This window comes from Heloderma suspectum, chromosome W (genome assembly GCF_057233095.1).
Source record: "Heloderma suspectum isolate Gila_16-S chromosome W, 16-S_ref, whole genome shotgun sequence".
Classification (NCBI taxonomy): domain Eukaryota; kingdom Metazoa; phylum Chordata; class Lepidosauria; order Squamata; family Helodermatidae; genus Heloderma; species Heloderma suspectum.
Genome location: NC_139475.1, coordinates 35527143 through 35545200, shown reverse-complemented (window position 1 = coordinate 35545200; position 18058 = coordinate 35527143). Strand labels below are relative to the sequence as shown.

Here is an 18058-nt window from a genome sequence, read left to right as displayed (position 1 = left end):
CATGTATGTTCCATGTACACTAGCCAGTCCTTGAGGTTTTTTGTTCTCTTGGACATTACTCTGGGTCTTGTAGTTAGGCCTGGTAGATCCTGAAGCAGATGCCAGCTGGAAAAAAATATGCATTCATAATTGAAAGGAAAGGAATTGATGTCAGGGTGGACACTGAGCCCATAGAACCTCAGAGCAGTTCTGATTCTGAGGAGGAACAGCCGTCCATGGGAGAGGAGCACGCTCATCCCTCCCAGGCCCTGCAGCTGGCAGAGATTCCTCCAGCCGGCATTCCAGACATAGATAGCGGTCCTGGAAGTGAAAGAGCACAGGAGGAGGGCTGGTTGGATGCTCAACGCAGACGCAGAGAGCGACGAGCTATGGAGGGCGCGAAAAGGAGGCGTAGTGCCCGTTTGGCACACAAGCAACGGTCGCGTCCAGAGGACCAAGGGAAAAGGGGAGGGACTCTCCCTAGCCCATAAGTCCAGGGTCTGCAAGTGATTCTCCTTCAAACGAGGACCAACTGTTTCCAACCAGGGGCATAGGTCACTCTGCTGTTCATAGCTTAGTCGCAGCTGATAGTTATTAAGTTGTAAAAGGAATAAAGCCTTGAAAAGAATCCTTTGTCTGTGTCTGGAGTTGGCTACTGGAGTAGACTGAAAGAGGCCAGCTAGGGAATAGGAAGGACAAGAGACCTCTTCCGGAAAATTAAAAACATTGGAGAGAAATTCCAGGCAAAAATGGGTATGATCAAAAACAAAGATGGCAAGGACCTAACAGAAGCAGAAGAGAGCAAGAAAAGGTGGCAAGAATATACGGAAGATCTGTATAGGAAGGATAATAATATCAGGGATAGATTTGACGGTGTGGTCAGTGAGCTAGAGCCAGACATCCTGAAGAGTGAGGTTGAATGGGCCTTAAGAAGCATTGCTAATAACAAGGCAGCAGGAGATGATGGTATCCCAGCTGAACTGTTTAAAATCTTGCAAGATGAGGCTGTCAAGGTGATGCATGCCATATGCCAGCAAATTTGGAAAACACAAGAATGGCCAACAGATTGGAAAAAAATCAATGTATATCCCCATACCGAAAAAGGGAAGCACCAAAGAATGTTCAAACTATCGAACAGTGGGACTTATCTCACATGCCAGTAAGGTAATGCTCAAGATCTTGCAAGGGAGACTCCAGCAATTCATGGAACGAGAATTGCCAGATGTACAAGCTGGGTTTCGAAAAGGCAGAGGAACTAGAGACCAAATTGCCAATATCCGCTGGATAATGGAGAAAGCCAGGGAGTTTCAGAAAAACATCTATTTCTGTTTTATGGACTATTCTGAAGCCTTTGACTGTGTGGATCATAACAAATGGTGGCAAGTTCTTGGTGGTATGGGGATACCGAGTCATCTTGTCTGCCTCCTGAGGAATCTGTATAACGACCAAGTAGCAAGGGTAAGAACCGACCACGGAAAAACGGAGTGGTTTAAGATTGGGAAAGGAGCATGGCAGGGTTGTGTACTCTCACCCTACCTATTCAACTTGTATGCAGAACACATCATGCGACGTGCTGGGCTTGATGAATCCAAGGCTGGAGTTAAAATCACTGGAAGAAACATTAACAATCTCAGCTATGCAGATGATACCACTTTGATGGCTGAAAGCAAGGAGGAGCTGAGGAACCTCATGACGAAGGTGAAAGAAGAAAGTGCAAAAGCTGGGTTGCAGCTAAACCTCAAAAAACCCAAGATTATGGCAACCAGCTTGATTGATAACTGGCAAATAGAGGGAGAAAATGTGGAGGCAGTGACAGACTTTGTCTTTCTAGGCGCAAGGATTACTGCAGACGCTGACTGCAGCCAGGAAATCAGAAGACGCTTACTTCTTGGGAGGACAGCAATGACAAATCTTGATAAAATAGTGAAGAGCAGAGACATCACACTGACAACAAAGGTCCGCATAGTGAAAGCAATGGTATTCCCCATAGCAACCTATGGCTACGAGAGCTGGACCATAAGGAAGGCTGAGTGAAAGAAGATAGATGTGTTTGAACTGTGGTGCTGGAGGAAAATTCTGAGAGTGCCTTGGACTGCAAGAAGATCAAACCAGTCCATGCTCCAGGAAATAAAGCCAGACTGCTCACTGGAGGGAATGATATTACAGGCAAAACTGGAGTACTGTGGCCACATAATGAGAAGACAGGATACCCTGGAGAGGATGCTGATGCTAGGGAAAGTGGAGGGTAAAAGGAAGAGGGGCCGACCAAGGGCAAGATGGAGGGATGATATTCTGGAGGTGACGGACTCGACCTTGGGGGAGCTGGGGGTGGCGACGGCCAACAGGAAGCTCTGGCGTGGGCTGCTCCATGAAGTCACGAAGAGTTGGAAGCGACTGAATGAACAAACAACAAGGGCCTCCTGACAATTTCAGATTGAAAGGAAGAAGAATGCATGTTGTTCGCTGCTCTGTTTGTTGTTTCTCTGTTCTTTTTTGGGTACCCAATAGGATGTTTCGTTCACAGGCCTGTGCTTTATTCATTGCTGATTTTATCACCTGGGTAGGGTATCCCCTTTCTTGAAAGCATTGCACTAATGAACGTGATTCTTTGAAAAAAAATCTTGGCTTCTCGTACCGATACGTTTCATTCTTAAAAACAGGCTATTTTGTTGGTCTTGTGGCCGTAATAAACATACTTACTATAAACTGGCTATAGGGTAAATTATTTCTGCAATGTGCTGGATGGTAGCTGTCGTATCTTAAGAAAGCATTTTTGTCTGTAGGTTTGTAGTAAAAATGTAACCTAAAAGCCATTGTATGAGCCTTAAGCAGCACGTAGCATTGTGAGAGCCGCGCATGCCTGGAATGAGTGAGCAGTAACCCTAGATAAGGTAGCCAGGCAAACTGCTGGCAACCAATCAAAGTGACACGCTGGCTGAGGAATGCAAGCTAAGTGATAAAACTGTAGCGCAGAGGTTGCCCAGGGTCGACTCTGCTTTGAGCATGAGCTCCTCTGTCAAACTGTTTGCAAACAATAAAATCGAGCTGGACCCAGCCTGAAGTTGACTCTCCTCTTCCGGGCAAATTGGACTAGCCTCCAGGGGGCGACACTAGCATTTTGTGCAACAATCTGGAGAGTAGTCAAGAGACCCCTTGGACCACCCCGGGGTCAAACGACAAGACCAGCAAAGGTGCCCGTGGGCGTGCCGGACTGCCTTTGAGGTCTGCCATGGCACCAGAGAACAGGGGTCGGGACACCCGGGAGGTTAAAGGTATGGACCCCATTGATTGAGTCAACCAGGCTGAACGGGTCCGAAAGGACGGCACCAGGGTGCTGGGCGGAGTAAGTATTTGATTTCCCTTGTGCCTTTCTGTTTGAGTTGCCTTCGGAGCGTCTGAGGTTTGTCAGGCTCTGTGTATGGTTTTGAACAGAGGCAGGCACAATGGGATCGGGTAGCTCCTGTTAAGAAAACTCCACGACCCCACTGGGATGCATGCTCAGGAACTTCAGGAAGTTCAAAAGAGATTTTAGAGTTAAGATGGCCAAGGGTAAATTGAACTTCTTTTGCCAACTGGACTGGCCAGCATTTGGAATTAGTTGGCCAGACATAGGATCCTTCGATGTAAATCTTGTAAATGCTGTATATAAAAATGTGGTGAATAATGGGCAATGGGATCAATTCCCCTATACTGATTGTTGGTTGAATTGGTGCGGAAAGAAACCCCCTTAGTTATGGAAGTGTAAATGTGTACCGGCAAAGGACCACAGGGGCAAGAGACCCCGGGTACCGTCTGAATCAAGTAGTGAGATAGATTTGCCTCAGGGAAAGTGAGGTTATCAGCATTTGGATAAGTGCCGACCAAAATCCACTGAAGGCGAGAAAAGGTTGAATATAAAGTTCAATATTGTAAAGCCATGATGGTACGCTCCGAGGTGAAGCCCAAAGCCCCTGTTCTCCCCGATTCAAGCCCCATGGAAGAAGCTTGAAGACTGGGAGACCCTGCCCAAGGTGCCCTGAGCTCCCCCTCATCTTATTCAGTCTGTTAGGTTGGGAGGAGAGGTTGTTGGGGGAGGGAGGGGGCCCTCCAGAGACAGTTTGTCTGCCACTGTATCCAAGTTTGTTAGAAGCAAAAGCAGTTGAAAAAGTTGCACCTGCTGAAGTAAGAGATTTGTTTGAAGTCTTAAAGACTGTGGCAAAATCAAGAAACAAAGACAGAGCACGTTCTTAAAATATCGGGGTCTGTGTAAGCTTATCTCTGTCAGCCTGCTCAGAGCAGAGCCAAGGGGGACTTGCCTAACCCCCCTTCGCTGCGGCTGGTTTAGCCTTAGCAAGCAGAGAGGCTGGAAGGTGTTTGTGAGGACCTGACAAAAGAGTGAGATTTGCAAAAAAACAAGAAAAGCATCACAGCTGGAAAACTGAGCAGCACTGCTCTGTTCTTAACTGTCGAGGAATCCAGAGGAGGTGTAAGGTTACACCTTCCCCATTTGAACTGATGAAGAGACAGAGAGCTTTTGCTAGAAACATCCCGTCTTTATGGCCCAAAGCCTTCTTTGTTTAGATCTATCATTGTTCAGACTTTTGAGAGGCACTCTGCACATGGACTGGAACTTTGGACAGTTAAAGACTTGCCGTAAAAAGTACTGTGAGGCTTGTCATAGCCATAAACTCCCGTTGTTGTAGATTGTATGTTTGTTTGTGATCAGCTCAGTGTACAGTTTGATTTGTGATCTCAACACTCAGATAAAAAGCTGCATTTGACTGAAAGAACTGGGCATATTAAGCCTTGAGAAGAGAAGACTGAGGGGAGATCTGATAGCACTCTTCAAGGACTTGGAAGGTTGTCACAGAGAGGAAGGCCAGGACCTCTTCTCAATCAGCCCAGAGTGCAGGACACGGAATCATGGGCTCAAGTGACAGGAAGCCGGATTCCGGCTGAACATCAGGAGAAACGTCCTGACTGTTAGAGCAATACGATAATGGAACCCATTACCTAGGGAGGCGGTGGGCTCTCCCATGCTGGAGGCATTCAAGATGAGGCTAGACAGCCATCTGTCAGGGATGCTCTGACTTGGATTCCTGCACTGAGCAGGGGGTTAGACTCGATGGCCTTGTAAGCCCCTTCCAACCCTATTATTCTATGATTCTATGATTTCCAGGGCTTTGATTTCATTTACCCTAATGAAGCATACAGATGCAAATTGCTAGAGATTCACAGACTACAAAGCCTTCAAAAAGTTCAAAGAGAAACTATGAAAGTTAGTTTCCCTTTAAAAATGGGAGCAGCAAATTCTCTTAACTTAAGAGGTGAAAGGGAAAGATCCCCCACTCCCAGCTGTGCTTCTGAAGCCTGAGAAAGTTCCTGCCCCACGTGTTCCAGCTCTTTCTCAAAATCTGAACTGTTCTGATGTTCCATTTGCTCAGAGGCAAATCTGACACTCTGCCAAAACTCATGCAGCGTGGAGTTGCCGATGCAAAAATGGTGGCTTGGAACTCTTTGCATGTAGGAGAATGCCCTTCCCTTGATCTTGATGGGCCCTGACCATGCAGTCAGAGGAGCGGTACAATTGGTAGACCTGCTCCACCATGCCCTACGATGCAAAACAAATGTTTTCCAGTCATGGTGTTAGATTTTAATGATATGAAAAAGGTATAAAAGAAGGCAGAAGAAAGCAGCAGACAAAAAGGCTAAAAAAAGAGAGCTTATCCCAAATGTGCGTCGAGATTAGTAAGAAGGTCTAAGCAAGTGAGTCTCTGTCGAAGCAATGGCAAACAGCCTAACTTGCAGAGAAGACGAAGAGTTAAAGCTGGTGCATGGCACAGAGTTTGAAACATGATCTGCAGAACAGGCAAGTCAGAAAGATGAGTGTGCCTATTGCAAAGAGGGGGGCTATAGTAGCCATAAAAAGGGGCGAAGCCCCCGCATGAAGCTTTAACAAAATATTACCCACCAGAAGTGGACAATTAAAATAAAAAAGGCTTTTTTTAAATTGAAGCAAGCTTTAATATCACCGCCTGCTTTAGCCTTATCAGACCCCAGAACATGAGATTTTTAGAGCTATGGTGCACGTGAGAGCACATGAAAAGAGTGCCATTCCTGGAAAAAGGAAAAGGCAATGCTGGCAGCCACCATGGGCGGAGATATAAACCGTGGCTTGAGAGCACAGAAATGACCAGAGGGGAGGGGGCGGAAAAGGAAAGGGCCGACCAGGGCTCGATAAATGTGCTTATTGCCAAGAGAAGAGACATTAGAAGAAAGACTGTCCAGAGTTGAAAGAGAAGAAAAAAGAGACTCACCCTGAAGGCTGCCAAATGCGGGCAGGGTCCTCTGGGGGCGGGAGTCTAACTGAAGGGCCACCACCCTACGAACAAACGCTCGGGAGAAACCCAAGGTAAAAGTAGGGGTTGGTGGCAGGGACTGTGAGGCCCTAGTAGATACTGGAGCCACATTTTCTATGATCCCTGTGAAGCCCGCCCCCCCCCCCCCCCCGGCGAGAGAAAGTGGAAAGCATGTAGCTGTAGAAGGAATTGAAGGAAAAAAAACTAAATTGCCCCTGTGTAAGCCCCTCCTCACAAAGATTGGAAACAACATACTGGAACATGCCTTTGTAGTTTCATCCGCATACCTGGTTGCCCTCTTGGGGCGGGACTTGTTAACAAAACTGCAAGCTAAAATCTTCTTCCATGATAATCAGATTGTAGTACAGCTGCCAGCAATGCAGGGCTCAAATTAGCAGATGGCCCTTCAAGCAATCGAGATTGTGTCAGAGGCCAAAGGGACTGAGATTTTAGAGAATGTTGATCCATGTGTGTGGGCAGACAGAACCCCTGCCCGAGCAAATGCATAACACCAGTTAAAATCTTCTTTAAAAAGGGAGAGCCCTGTGTGCGTGAGGCAGTATCCTCTGAAGAAAGCCACCTGTGCGGGCTTGAAACCGCTCATTGAGAAGTTCAAAAAAATTATGGTTAGCTAATAAAGGGATCATCCCCCTTTAACACCCCAATTTTTGGTGGGCCTGAAGCAGATAGCACCTCCTTCAGGTTGCTGCAAGACCTGAGAGCAGTGGCTGACTGCCCTTTGTGCCTCAAAAACAATTCAAAAATGTTTGAGCCCCCAGCTCAAATGAGAAGTCGCCCATGCGCTTACTATCCTTTTCAGAGATTTCAAATTGACTTTTCAGAGTTGCCCCAGACTCATGACTATCGGTACCTGCTAGTAATGATAAAACCAATTGACTGCACCGCTCAGACAGTAGCCAAGATCCTGTTAAAAAGTAATCCCTAGGCTCTTGTTACCTAAAGAGAGTGAATCAAATCAGGGGCCCCATTTTGTTAGACAAGTGATGCAAGTAGTGGCCCAGGCATAACTAACTAGAAGCTACACCCCCCTTGGAAACCTCAATCCACAAGTCAAGTTGAGAAGATGAACTGAGCCTTAAAGGCAATGCTCACTAGAATGTGTTTAAAGATTAAGTTGAAAGGCCACAGGCCTTGCCCATCACCTTGACTCGAGTACGGTGCACCCCCAAGGGAAGTATTAAATTGACACCCTTTAAACGTTCCATAAGCGCCCACCTCGGATATTACCTATGGCTGATAGCTTAAATATGAATTTAGAAGTAAGAGTTCTAAGATTCAAGGTTATGTTACTGCCTTGCAGTCTGTTTTGTTTTCACAGGTTTGCGACACCTCACCAATCCTGGCCTTTAGACGCTCCAGTGCATAATCTCAATCCTGGTGATTGGGTGCTAATCCAGTCCTAGAAAGATGAACCACCTACCAAGAAGCAGAAGGGTCTGTTTCAGATCCTGCTTACCACTCCCACTGCTATAAAAGTAGCTAAAGCAAAGAAGTGGATTCATCACACTGAATAAAGGCATCACCTGCACCAGAGAGGGTCACACCGGAAGCTGACCCACCTGAAGGCAGCCAGCCAGCCGTTGGAATAATCCTAAAGGAAATCAACCCTGAGTGCTCATTGGAAGGACAGATACTGAAGCTGAAGCTCAAATATTTTGGCCACCTAATGCGAAGAGAAAACTCTCTGGAAAAGACCCTGATGCTGGGAAAGACTGAAGGCAAAAGGAGAAGGGGACGGCAGAGGATGAGATGGCTGGATAGCATCAGCGATGCAATGAATACGAACTTGAGCACGCTCCGGGAGAGAGCGCAGGACAGGAAGGCCTGGCGTGCTCTGGTCCATGGGGTCACGAAGAGTTGGACACGACTGAACGACATAACAACAAGGAGAGACTCAAGTATTTGTTCAAGACAGAGCTTTCCCCTAATGCTTACTCATGTGCATTATTCTCTCCTCCTTAAGTTTAGTTGCCTCACCACTCCCCACTCAAGTAAAAAACAACAACAAGCATTAGTTTAAGAGGCACGCTGAGCTTATGTTTAAGCGGAATAGAGATAATTTTGCTTTGTATTACGAACACCCTTCAACTGTCAGAAACGTTACTTTGTTGCCCACCTTAATTAGAAAACCTCAGGTAGCTCTACAGAGAGAGGGCACTCTCGTTTCAAGGGTCCCTGATGAACTGAACAAAACCGAGTTCCAAAAGTTCAAATTCCAGACTTACACCAAAAATGTGTTTTTGTTGTCAACATTCTAGTAGCTAGAACAAAGGTGTCCTAGGCCTCACTTGGTGTTTAGAGAAAACCGTCAATGCCACAGCAATAATAGTTTGCGCCTTTAAGTGCGTAGTCCACTGCTGGACCAAAGAGAGTGTAAATTTGAGAAAAGCCTTTTGAGGGGGGAATTGTAGTAAAAATGTAACCTAAAAGCCATTGTATGTGTCTTAAGCAGCACGTAGTATTGTAAGAGCTGCGCATGCCTGGAATGAGCAGACAGTAACCCTCAGATAAGGTTGCTAGGCAAACCGCTGGCAACCTGTCAGAAGTAACACGCTGGCTGAGGAATGCAAGCTGAGGTGATAAAACTGTGGCGCGGGAGCTGCCCAGGGTCGACTCTGCTTTGAGCGTGAGCTCCTCTGTTGAACTGTTTGCAAACAGTAAAATCGAGTTGGACCCGGCCTGAAGTGGACTCTCCTCTTCGGGGCAAATTGGACTAGCCTCCAGGGGGCGACACTAGCATTTTGTGCAACAGGTTTGCGAAAAATGGTAGTCAAAAGCTCATAGAATCATAGAACAGTAGGGTTGGAAGGGGCCTACAAGGCCATCGAGTCCAACCCCCTGCTCAATGCAGGAATCCAAGTCATAGCATCCCTGGCAGGTGGCTGTCCAGCCTCGTCTTGAACACCACCAGTGTGGGAGAGCCCACCACCTCCCTAGGTTCCAGTGTCGTGTTGCTCTAACTGTCAGGAAGTTTTTCCTGATGTTCAGCTGGAATCTGGCTTCCTGTCACTTGAGCCCATTATTCCGTGTCCTGCACTCCGGGATGATCGAGAAGAGATCCCGGACTTCCTCTCTGTGACAACCTTTCTTGAAGAGAAACTTGAAGAGCGCTATCCTATCTCCCCTCAGTCTTCTCTTCTCAAGGCTAAACAGGCCCAGTTCTTTCAGTCTCTCCTCATAGGGCTTTGTTTCCAGTCCCCTGATCATCATTGTTGCCCTCCTCTGAACCCTCTCCAGTGTGTCTGCATCCTTCTTAAAGTGTGGTGCCCAGAACTGGACACAGTACTCCAGATGAGGCCTAACCAGTGCTGAGTAGAGGGGAACTAATACTTCCCGGGATTTGGAAGCTATGCTTCTATGAATGCAGCCCAAAATAGCATTTGCCTTTTGTGCAGCCACATCACATGGTTGGCTCATATTCAGCTTGTGATCGACAACAATTCCAAGATCCTTCTCGCTTGTAGTGTTGTTGAGCCACGTGTCCCCATCTTGTAACTGTGCCTTTGGTTTCTTTTTCCTAGGTGCGGAACTTGGCATTTATCCCTATTAGATGTCATTCTGTTGTTTTCTGCCCAGTGTTCCAGCCTATCAAGATCACTTTGAATTTTGTTTCTGTCTTCCAGGGTATTAGCTATCCAACCCAATTTTGTGTCCTCTGCAAATTTGATAAGCATTGGTGGCTTCATGCCAAGTTTTTGGTGGTGGGGCTTCCTGGCTGTTAGCTCAGTGCCTGTGCTGAACTAGCTCTGATTAGTTAAAGCACTGCTTAACTCCTGTGTTGAATCTTGAACATGCTGCTGTTGGCTGTTTGCATATATTGTTCTTAAATGAAGAATCATCAATCATCAACGAACTGTAGCCATGCGATTATGTTGCAACTGTGTTAGAAAAAGACTGCCCTCTTATTCTTTGGCTGTCAGCTCTTTGCTAGACCTTTGAGCTATTAGTCATAATTATTGAGCCCACCGGACACATGTCCAGTGGCAGTGTACATCTGTTAAAAAGGGGAAGTCTGGTGAGACAGTCACATAAGCACAATCAGAAATAAACATGTTGACACAGTCGTGCTCTAAGGAGTCAGCTAACGGCTCAGTCAGTTGACATGTCTTGTGGCTAACAGAAAATTGTAAAGGGGAGGGGGTATAAAAAGACTTATGCTTGCTTAGCTCGGGGTCCAGACTGCTGACAGCTCTGCACCAGTTTTGCAAAACGTTCAATAAAATAGTGTTGGATCCACTGCTGCCTGTCTGGCATCCTTTCTTTCAACCAGAAGCAAGAACTTTTTATCTAAGAATTTGGTGCCGTGACTCGGATCCTGCTTCGGGGCGCGTCCCCTTCACGCTGAGCCGAGGGGCTGCGGAGGAGAAGTGGCCACAGGCGGTTGTTTACACTGCCTTCTCCTCACGACGGCGGCGGCAAAAGCGCTTGGGGACCAACGCCAGAGGAAGAGGGAGATGTGATCACTCCTTTTAGGCACCGGCAGTGGATCAATAAAGCAGCTGGACGCAGCTGCGGGCGGGACAGAAGAGGCTTTTGGGGTAAGTGAAACAACTTACATTAGGGGATAAACGCGGGACGGTGGTGTGTTTGTGATTGTGTGAGACGCCTACAGGCGAAGCGAGTGAGGAGCCCCGATCTGCATTTCCCTACCCTGGAGACGGGCTGGGTCAGAGGAGGGCGAAGCGCGAGAATTGTTGATTGAAATCCCCACCGTCATGGGCGGGTCCCAATCCAGGCCTACAGGAGAGTCCCATATGCCCTTGGAGTGTTGTTTGCGCAACTGGTCACATTTTAAGCAAGATTATAGAACTAAGATGACAAAGGATCGCCTTGTCCTTCTTTGTGCCAGGGAATGGCCGGTAGTAGAACCCAAATGGCCACCCGAGGGGTCTTTTGACCCAACCCTGGTATCTGCTGTGCGTATAATAGTAACACAGAGGGGAAGTTGAGACCAGTTCCCCTATATCGATTCATGGGCGACCTGCGTACCCCTTGGCGGCAGGCCCGCTCCATGGGTTGTCAAATGCATGTCTCTGGCCCCTCCTGTGATGGTCAATAAGAAACCAACCATCCTTGTGGGGGCACGGGCCAGGTTTAGAGAGGAACACCCCCAGGCAACTGAGGATGAGACGGCAGCAGCTCTGCCCACAGGACGGCCCGATTGGGGGGTAGCCATGGCGGCACAGAGACAGCTACATGCTGAGTATTTTCGGTTCGTTTTAGCGGGCATGAAGCAAGCCGCGCGGGGGGCCCCCAATTTGCAAAACGTCCTGACTTTAAAACAAGACAAAAACAAACCTCCTGCCGTGTTCCTCCAAAGGCTAAGGGAAGCCTTCGCCAACTATACTGATATTGACTTGAAGGACCCAAATAATTTAAGGATTCTCACGACTCAGTTTGTGGGAAATAGTTGCCAAGACATCGGAAAGAAGTTGCAGAAGGTTGAGAAAGGATTGGCGGCTGACCTAAGTGTTTTACTAGAGGTAGTTCAGAAAGTTTATAAAAGACAAGAGGCAAGCAAAACTCCTCGCTGCCGTTCTCAGACCCAACAAAGGAGGAGCTAAGAAGAGAGGAAAAGGAGGGAGGGAGGGGTCCTCCCTGAGAAGAGACCAGTGTGCCTTCTGTAAGAAAATTGGGCACTGGAAGCGTGACTGTGAAGCCTTGAAGCAAAAAGAGAGAGAGGAGGGTGTGGAGGGGGGGGGGGCAGAAAGGATTTTGCATGAACAAGAAAGAGACTAAGACAGACCGGGGCCCAGCCCCCTCTGAGCCATCTCTGAGGCAAGACGGGACCCCATAGTCGAAATTAAAGTTGGGGGCTGTTCCTACGATGCCCTTGTAGATACAGGGGCCGCCCTGTCCATCCTCCCCCCTTAGCCAACCACCAACGGGAAGTGGGGGATCTACCACCATAATGGGGGTCGAGGGAAGGGCAACCCGAGTGCCCCTTTCTCGTCCCTTGCTCACCAAGGTTGGGAAAACACACCTAGCACATGCATTTGTCTGTACCCCCTCCTGTCCGGTGGCATTGTTAAGAAGGGACTTTTTGACTAAGCTCCAAATTGAGATTGCTTTCACTTCTGACGGAAGGATAGAAGTACAGCTCCCCAAGCAACAGAGCAGTAACTATCAAATGGCCCTTTCAAAGGTCGCAGAGGAGCCCGCCCCAGAGGCAGACGAGGACTGGTGCTTAATAGAAAACAGAGTCGATCCCCTAGTTTGGGCCGGGGTCGGAAGGGCCTCTCGTGCCAAGTTGGCAACACCGTCAGCTGAAGTCCCTACAAGATAAGGTCTCCACGAAGGAGTTCATCCGCTTGGCACAGACCCTCAAGTATTACAGCTATCTCAAATTTGACCCCTGCATCACAGACTTCCCCGAGAAGGGCTGCCACGTCATTGTGGGGGCTGAGAATAGTAAGCTGAACTTCCGGGTCAAGCTGCCCAATGACCAGATCAAGGAGGGAAGTTTCAAGGTGACCCGAATGCGCTGCTGGCGGGTCACTTCCTCGGTCCCCATGCACAACGAGATATCAGGCCCTACCGCTGGCAAGTCAGAGGTGAAGCTAGAACTTGCCTTTAAGTACCTGATAAATAAAGACTGCCTACAGTGGGTCACAATCACCAGCCTGCAGGCCATAATGCTGAGCATCTGCCCGCAGTCTATGGTGGATAAACTGATGATGAAAAAAATCAAGAGGCAGCATCCGCAAGATGTTCCGCAGGCGAGTCAATGGAGCCCTGCAGCAGCCAGGCAGCCAGCAAGCAGTAAAGGCTCCCCCTCTTTTGGATTCTCCTGATGCAAGCAGGGAGTCTATTGCAACAGTCTCAAGCAAGTTGGGCTCCGTCAGTCCGCGTGCCATTAGCCGTTCCAGCTCTTCTGCTGACATTGGGGCCAACTGCGCCTTTGAGGGCATTGGTGATGAAGACCTCTAGGGGCCCTGCCCTGACGCAACTCTGTGGGATGTAAAATCTCCTCCTGGGTGGATCTCCATGTGCCTCAACCCCAGCCAGCTGCCCTCCCTCTTGTCTACATGGATGGGGAGACGGCGCGACCGCTGTATGAGGCGCTGCAAAAAGATAAATTAGATAAATGGAAATGGACTAAGGAGATGAATAAGTCTTTCCTCAGTCTCAAAGCTGCCCTTGTGTCGCCACCTGCCCTGGCCATACCAAACCCCAGTCGACCATTTAGACTCTATGTGCATGGGAATAAAGGCGTAGCCTCGGGCGTACTTTGCCAGCGAAAGGGCCCCTCCTGGAGGCCGGTGGGATATTACTCCAAGGTCCTTGATGTCGCGCCAAGAGGCTGGCCGAGTTGCTTAAGGGCAGATGGGGCCGCAAAGAGGGCAGCCAAGGAAGGAATCCAAGGGACATTTCTCGTCTTACCCAGAAGAGAGGAGCCCCCACATACTCCCCTTCCGAGTTGCAGATGGCGCAAGAACACAGAGTAAGTCCCCGTGGTGACGGATGGGAGGCTGCTCCTACCGCAGACCCTGCAGGGAGCTATCCTGGAACAAGTGCATCACTCTCTTGGACACCCTGGGGCATCAGCCATGATTGACTATTGCAGGAGGCTGTTCGTCTCTCCTGGCCTAACTGTACGCGCCCATCGATTAGCAGCAACATGTGAGGTTTGCCAGAAAATTAATTCCCCCAGGGCACCCCCTCCACCAAGGGGAGGGCGACCATGGGCGCATTATCCCTTCCAGAGGGTGCAGATTGATTTTGCTGAAATGCCACCGTGTAGGGGTTGCAGATACTTGCTTGTAATAGTGACGGGGTGGGTAGAAGCGTTCCCATGCAGAAGCTGTCAAGCAAAAACTGTAGTTGCTAAGTTGTTACAGGAGGTGATGCTCCGGTTCTCCCTGCCTGAGGTTGTAGAGTCCGACCAGGGCTCACATTTCACCTCAGCTGTTACACAGGGCCTGGCACGAGCTCTGGGGGTAGAGTGGCACTCGCACTGCCCCTGGAGACCCCAGGCGAGAAGGCAGGTTGAAAGAACCCATCGGAGTCTCAAGGAGACTCTAACCAAGCTCCAGGAAGGGGTAAGGCTCACTTGGGTAGAGGCTCTGCCAATAGCTTTGACAAAGCTTCGAAGGATGCCAAGAAAGACATAAAGCTGTCCCCCTTTGAGCTAATGTTTAGGTTCCCGCCTCGGGTACACTGCGGAAGGAGGGAGGAAGTCAAGTGGGAGATGGGTGATCAGATGCTAAGAGATCAGCTGACTTCTCTACAGTCTGTTCTTTCACAGCTACGAGCTTATTCCGTTCCGTTCCAGAGACTGCCGTTAGATGCACCTATCCATCTCTTCCAGACGGGAGACGAGGTGTTGCTGAAAAAGTGGAATAAAGAAGCTTTAAAGGAAGGGTGGGAGGGGCCTTATTGGGTGGGAGGGGCCTTATTTGGTGGGACCAACCAGCCACTCGTGTGTAAAGCTTGTGGGTTCTAGCAAATGGACACATTGCAGCCGGATAAAGCCATTTAGGCTACCCTTGCTTCCTTCTGTCACCCGGAGAGAACAGGAGGACACGGGCAACGGTCCTCTGCTCCCTGGCACCCCACCGGAAGCTGCCAGGGACACAGGCGAAGAAGCCATCCAAGAGCCACAATCACCTCTTGTTTATAAATCCCAGCAGTTAATGGAAACTGCTCTGTCAAAACAAATGCTCTTGCTTTATTGTGCTGATAGAGAAACCCCGTTTTAAGACGCTTTAAGACATGAGTAAAGACTTAAAGGAGGGAATTGTTAGAAAAAGACTGCCCTCTTATTCTTTGGCTGTCAGCCCTTTGCTAGACCTTTGAGCTATTAGTCATAATTATTGAGCCCACCGGACACATGTCCAGTGGCAGTGTACGTCTGTTAAAAAGGGGAAGTCTGGCGAGACAGTCGCATAAGCACAATCAGAAATAAACATGTTGACACAGTCGTGCTCTAAGGAGTCAGCTAACGGCTCAGTCAGTTGACATGTCTTGCGGCTAACAGAAAATTGTAAAGGGGAGGGGGTATAAAAAGACTTATGCTTGCTTAGCTCGGGGTCCAGACTGCTGACTGCTCTGCACCCGTTTTGCAAAACGTTCAATAAAATAGTGTTGGATCCACTGCTGCTTGTCTGGCATCCTTTCTTTCAACCAGAAGCAAGAACTTTTTATCTAACAACTGTATGGAGTATTATAAAAAATAAATTGTTCAAAATGTTGTGTATAGAAATAAGCAATTTCTGGGGCCGTGGGACATCCCTTTAGTTTGCCCCCCAAAGTTCTTACTGAATGAGAAATCATTATTTCGCAAAGCTCTATCGGCCAGCGAGGTCAAAAAGGGGGTTGATGGATGCCTTTTTTCACGTGTTCATAACGTGCCCCAAGGTGCAAAATAGGTTCAGCACCTTGGACGGCTCCTTTAGAGTTCTGATTGCAACCCAGAATCGGTGTGCAGCCGCGCCAAAATCGGAGGCACTAGCCTCCACTGACGGGAGGGGAGAAACCCGGCAAGCAGGGCAGGTAGAGAGCGGAGGAGTATTTGCCGCCTTCTCTCGGCGGCAGCACGCCTGCGCGGCTTTTTTCCTCCTCCGACGCGCTCCCTGCTGGGACGCGCGTGCGCTGTGGGGAGCGGGCGAGCGGCTCCCTCTCCCGCAACCCGGAAGTGGCTCACGCCGCTTCAGTTGCGGGTGGGTGCACGGGGCGGAGGAGGCTTGGCTCGGGCGGGGAGTCGCTGCCTGCCCGCCCGCCCGCCCGCCCGCCCGCCCGCCCGCCCGGGCTTATTCTGGGGAGGGGAGGTAGGTGTGTGTGGGGATGTTGAAAAGGAGGGGGCGTGTAGTTTTCTGGAAGTAATTTGGAGGGGATTCTCGCGCTTGTGGCGGGGGTGGGGCATATTGGGGTGTCTTATTTAGGGACGGGGCTAACGGGGGGGCAGGGGAGCTGCTTCCATGAGGTAATTTGGAGGGGATTCTCCAGGGGATTGGGAGGGCGTTAACTGGGGTGGGGGAAGTTTAGGGCAGCGATAAAGGAGGGGCGCTGTTTCTGTGGGGTGATTCGGGGCTCTCCTGAGCTTGGGGGTGGGGATTGGGTTGCCACTTTGAAGGGGCGAACTGTGAGGGGGGAGTTAGGAGGAGGAGCAGTGGGGATTGGGGCTTTATGCCTGCTATTGCTCTGAAGTAATGGGGGGGGGATGCATTAGTTGTAATGGTAGCTTTCCCTTTTTAGCTTTGGCATGATTCACTAGTTAAACATGCAGCTTAAAATTACGGGTTTCTGTAGACTAAGCCACTGTTTCAGATGGGGGGGGGGGAGGCGCTCTGCTGTGTTTTCCAGTAGCTGTAAGATACACAAGGTAAGGGGTCTCTTTGCGCTTTGGATAGTGAGATTCTCAGAAGAGGCTGAGCAGAGCTGCAGCTTAAACTTTGAGCCTCTGCAAGAGCTAGTTTGGAACTGGTCGTTGGTTTCTTAAAATTGGCTCAGAGCACTCTGCATAAAGGGAGAAGTCAACAAATGGCTCTTGCAAACTTCTAAGTCAGGCATACACTGTTGTTCCTTTAGAGCAGAGTTGGGCAATCTTTTTGGCCCCGAGGGCCACATGCAGAGGCAGGTCAGGGCCCCCACAGCTGTATCCCTGCCACTAGTGGCACAGAAACAGTCATCTCAGTAGGGACACCTGCGAGGGGGGAGGTTAAAGCCTTTCCCAGCCCCACCCCCCAGCGTTTCCTTCTGAGATCGCTGATTCTCCAGCAGTCTTGGCAACATCAAGATCGCGGGGGGGGGGGGAGCACCTTTACTCTCCCTCCCCCATGATCCCCTCTAGGATTGCTGTTTCTTCACTGCTATTAGCAGCAGGAAACAGCGATCTCAGGAGCATCCAGTCTGTTTGGGGATGGGGAGGTTAAAACCCCTCCCAGCCTTCCCTCGATCTTCTCCACGGTGGGGATGCAGCGATCTCATCTGCATCAGGATTGCTGTCCAGCAGTGCCGGAAAGGGGGTGGGGCTCCCTGGGACTTGCAGGCTGCATGTGGCCCATGGGCCACCCGTCTCTGCTTTAGAGCATAGCCACTCTGCTGCTTCTCCTGAAATGGCCACTATTTTCCCCAGTCTCCCCTTTAAGGAGAGGCCCTCCCTTGGCAAACAGAGTGCTTGCTTGTTGCTCTGAATTGGAAGGAACAGTCACTTTAGTTTTAGCCCACACACACTCACATGGCCTGAGAGAGGGGGCATTGGCATGGAAAGCATTCCTCCTCTTTGTTGCAATCCTCCAAAGGCAGAGATCCCAGTTTTTCTCTGAGGCTGCAACAGCATGGGTTAGCTGAGGGAGTGTGCCATGTATTCCCAAGGAAGGAAGGAATTCTTTGAATATCCATCTGCCTTGAAAATGACCTGTTCTCTCCCCACCCCCTCATTCTAATAACACTCAGACATGCATGGAAAGAACTTGGTTAATTCTTTATTTCTCCTTAAATAGATGTGTTTTGTGATCACGTTGCAGCCGGTTCATTTCGCCAAAGCCTACCACCAGAAAACACAAAGCCTTTTCTGTCTTGATCCCCTTTTTGAGTTGCATCATGGGGTGCCTGTTTAGTAAATCTACATTTAGCATGGACTAGGTCAGGTTCACGACTCTGCCCTGTCTTGTCTCGCTTCTCCAGAGGTGGAGGGGGTCTTCTTACCCGACCCCCACCCCCGAGACTTGTGTATGGGATTCTGTCTTCCAGGACAGGAGTGAGGGACTATCTGATTT

General features: G+C 49.3%; 1 protein-coding gene across 1 annotated transcript in view; it reads left to right on the top strand.

Annotated features, from left to right (window-relative positions):
• Window positions 1-18058, top strand: part of LOC146333962 (unconventional myosin-IXb-like) — a 102118-nt gene that overhangs the window by 18417 nt on the left and 65643 nt on the right. The window contains 2 exon segments of the mRNA XM_084825319.1: window positions 12605-13057; window positions 15977-16108. Coding sequence (XP_084681445.1) covers window positions 12605-13057; window positions 15977-16108 — 585 coding nt within the window.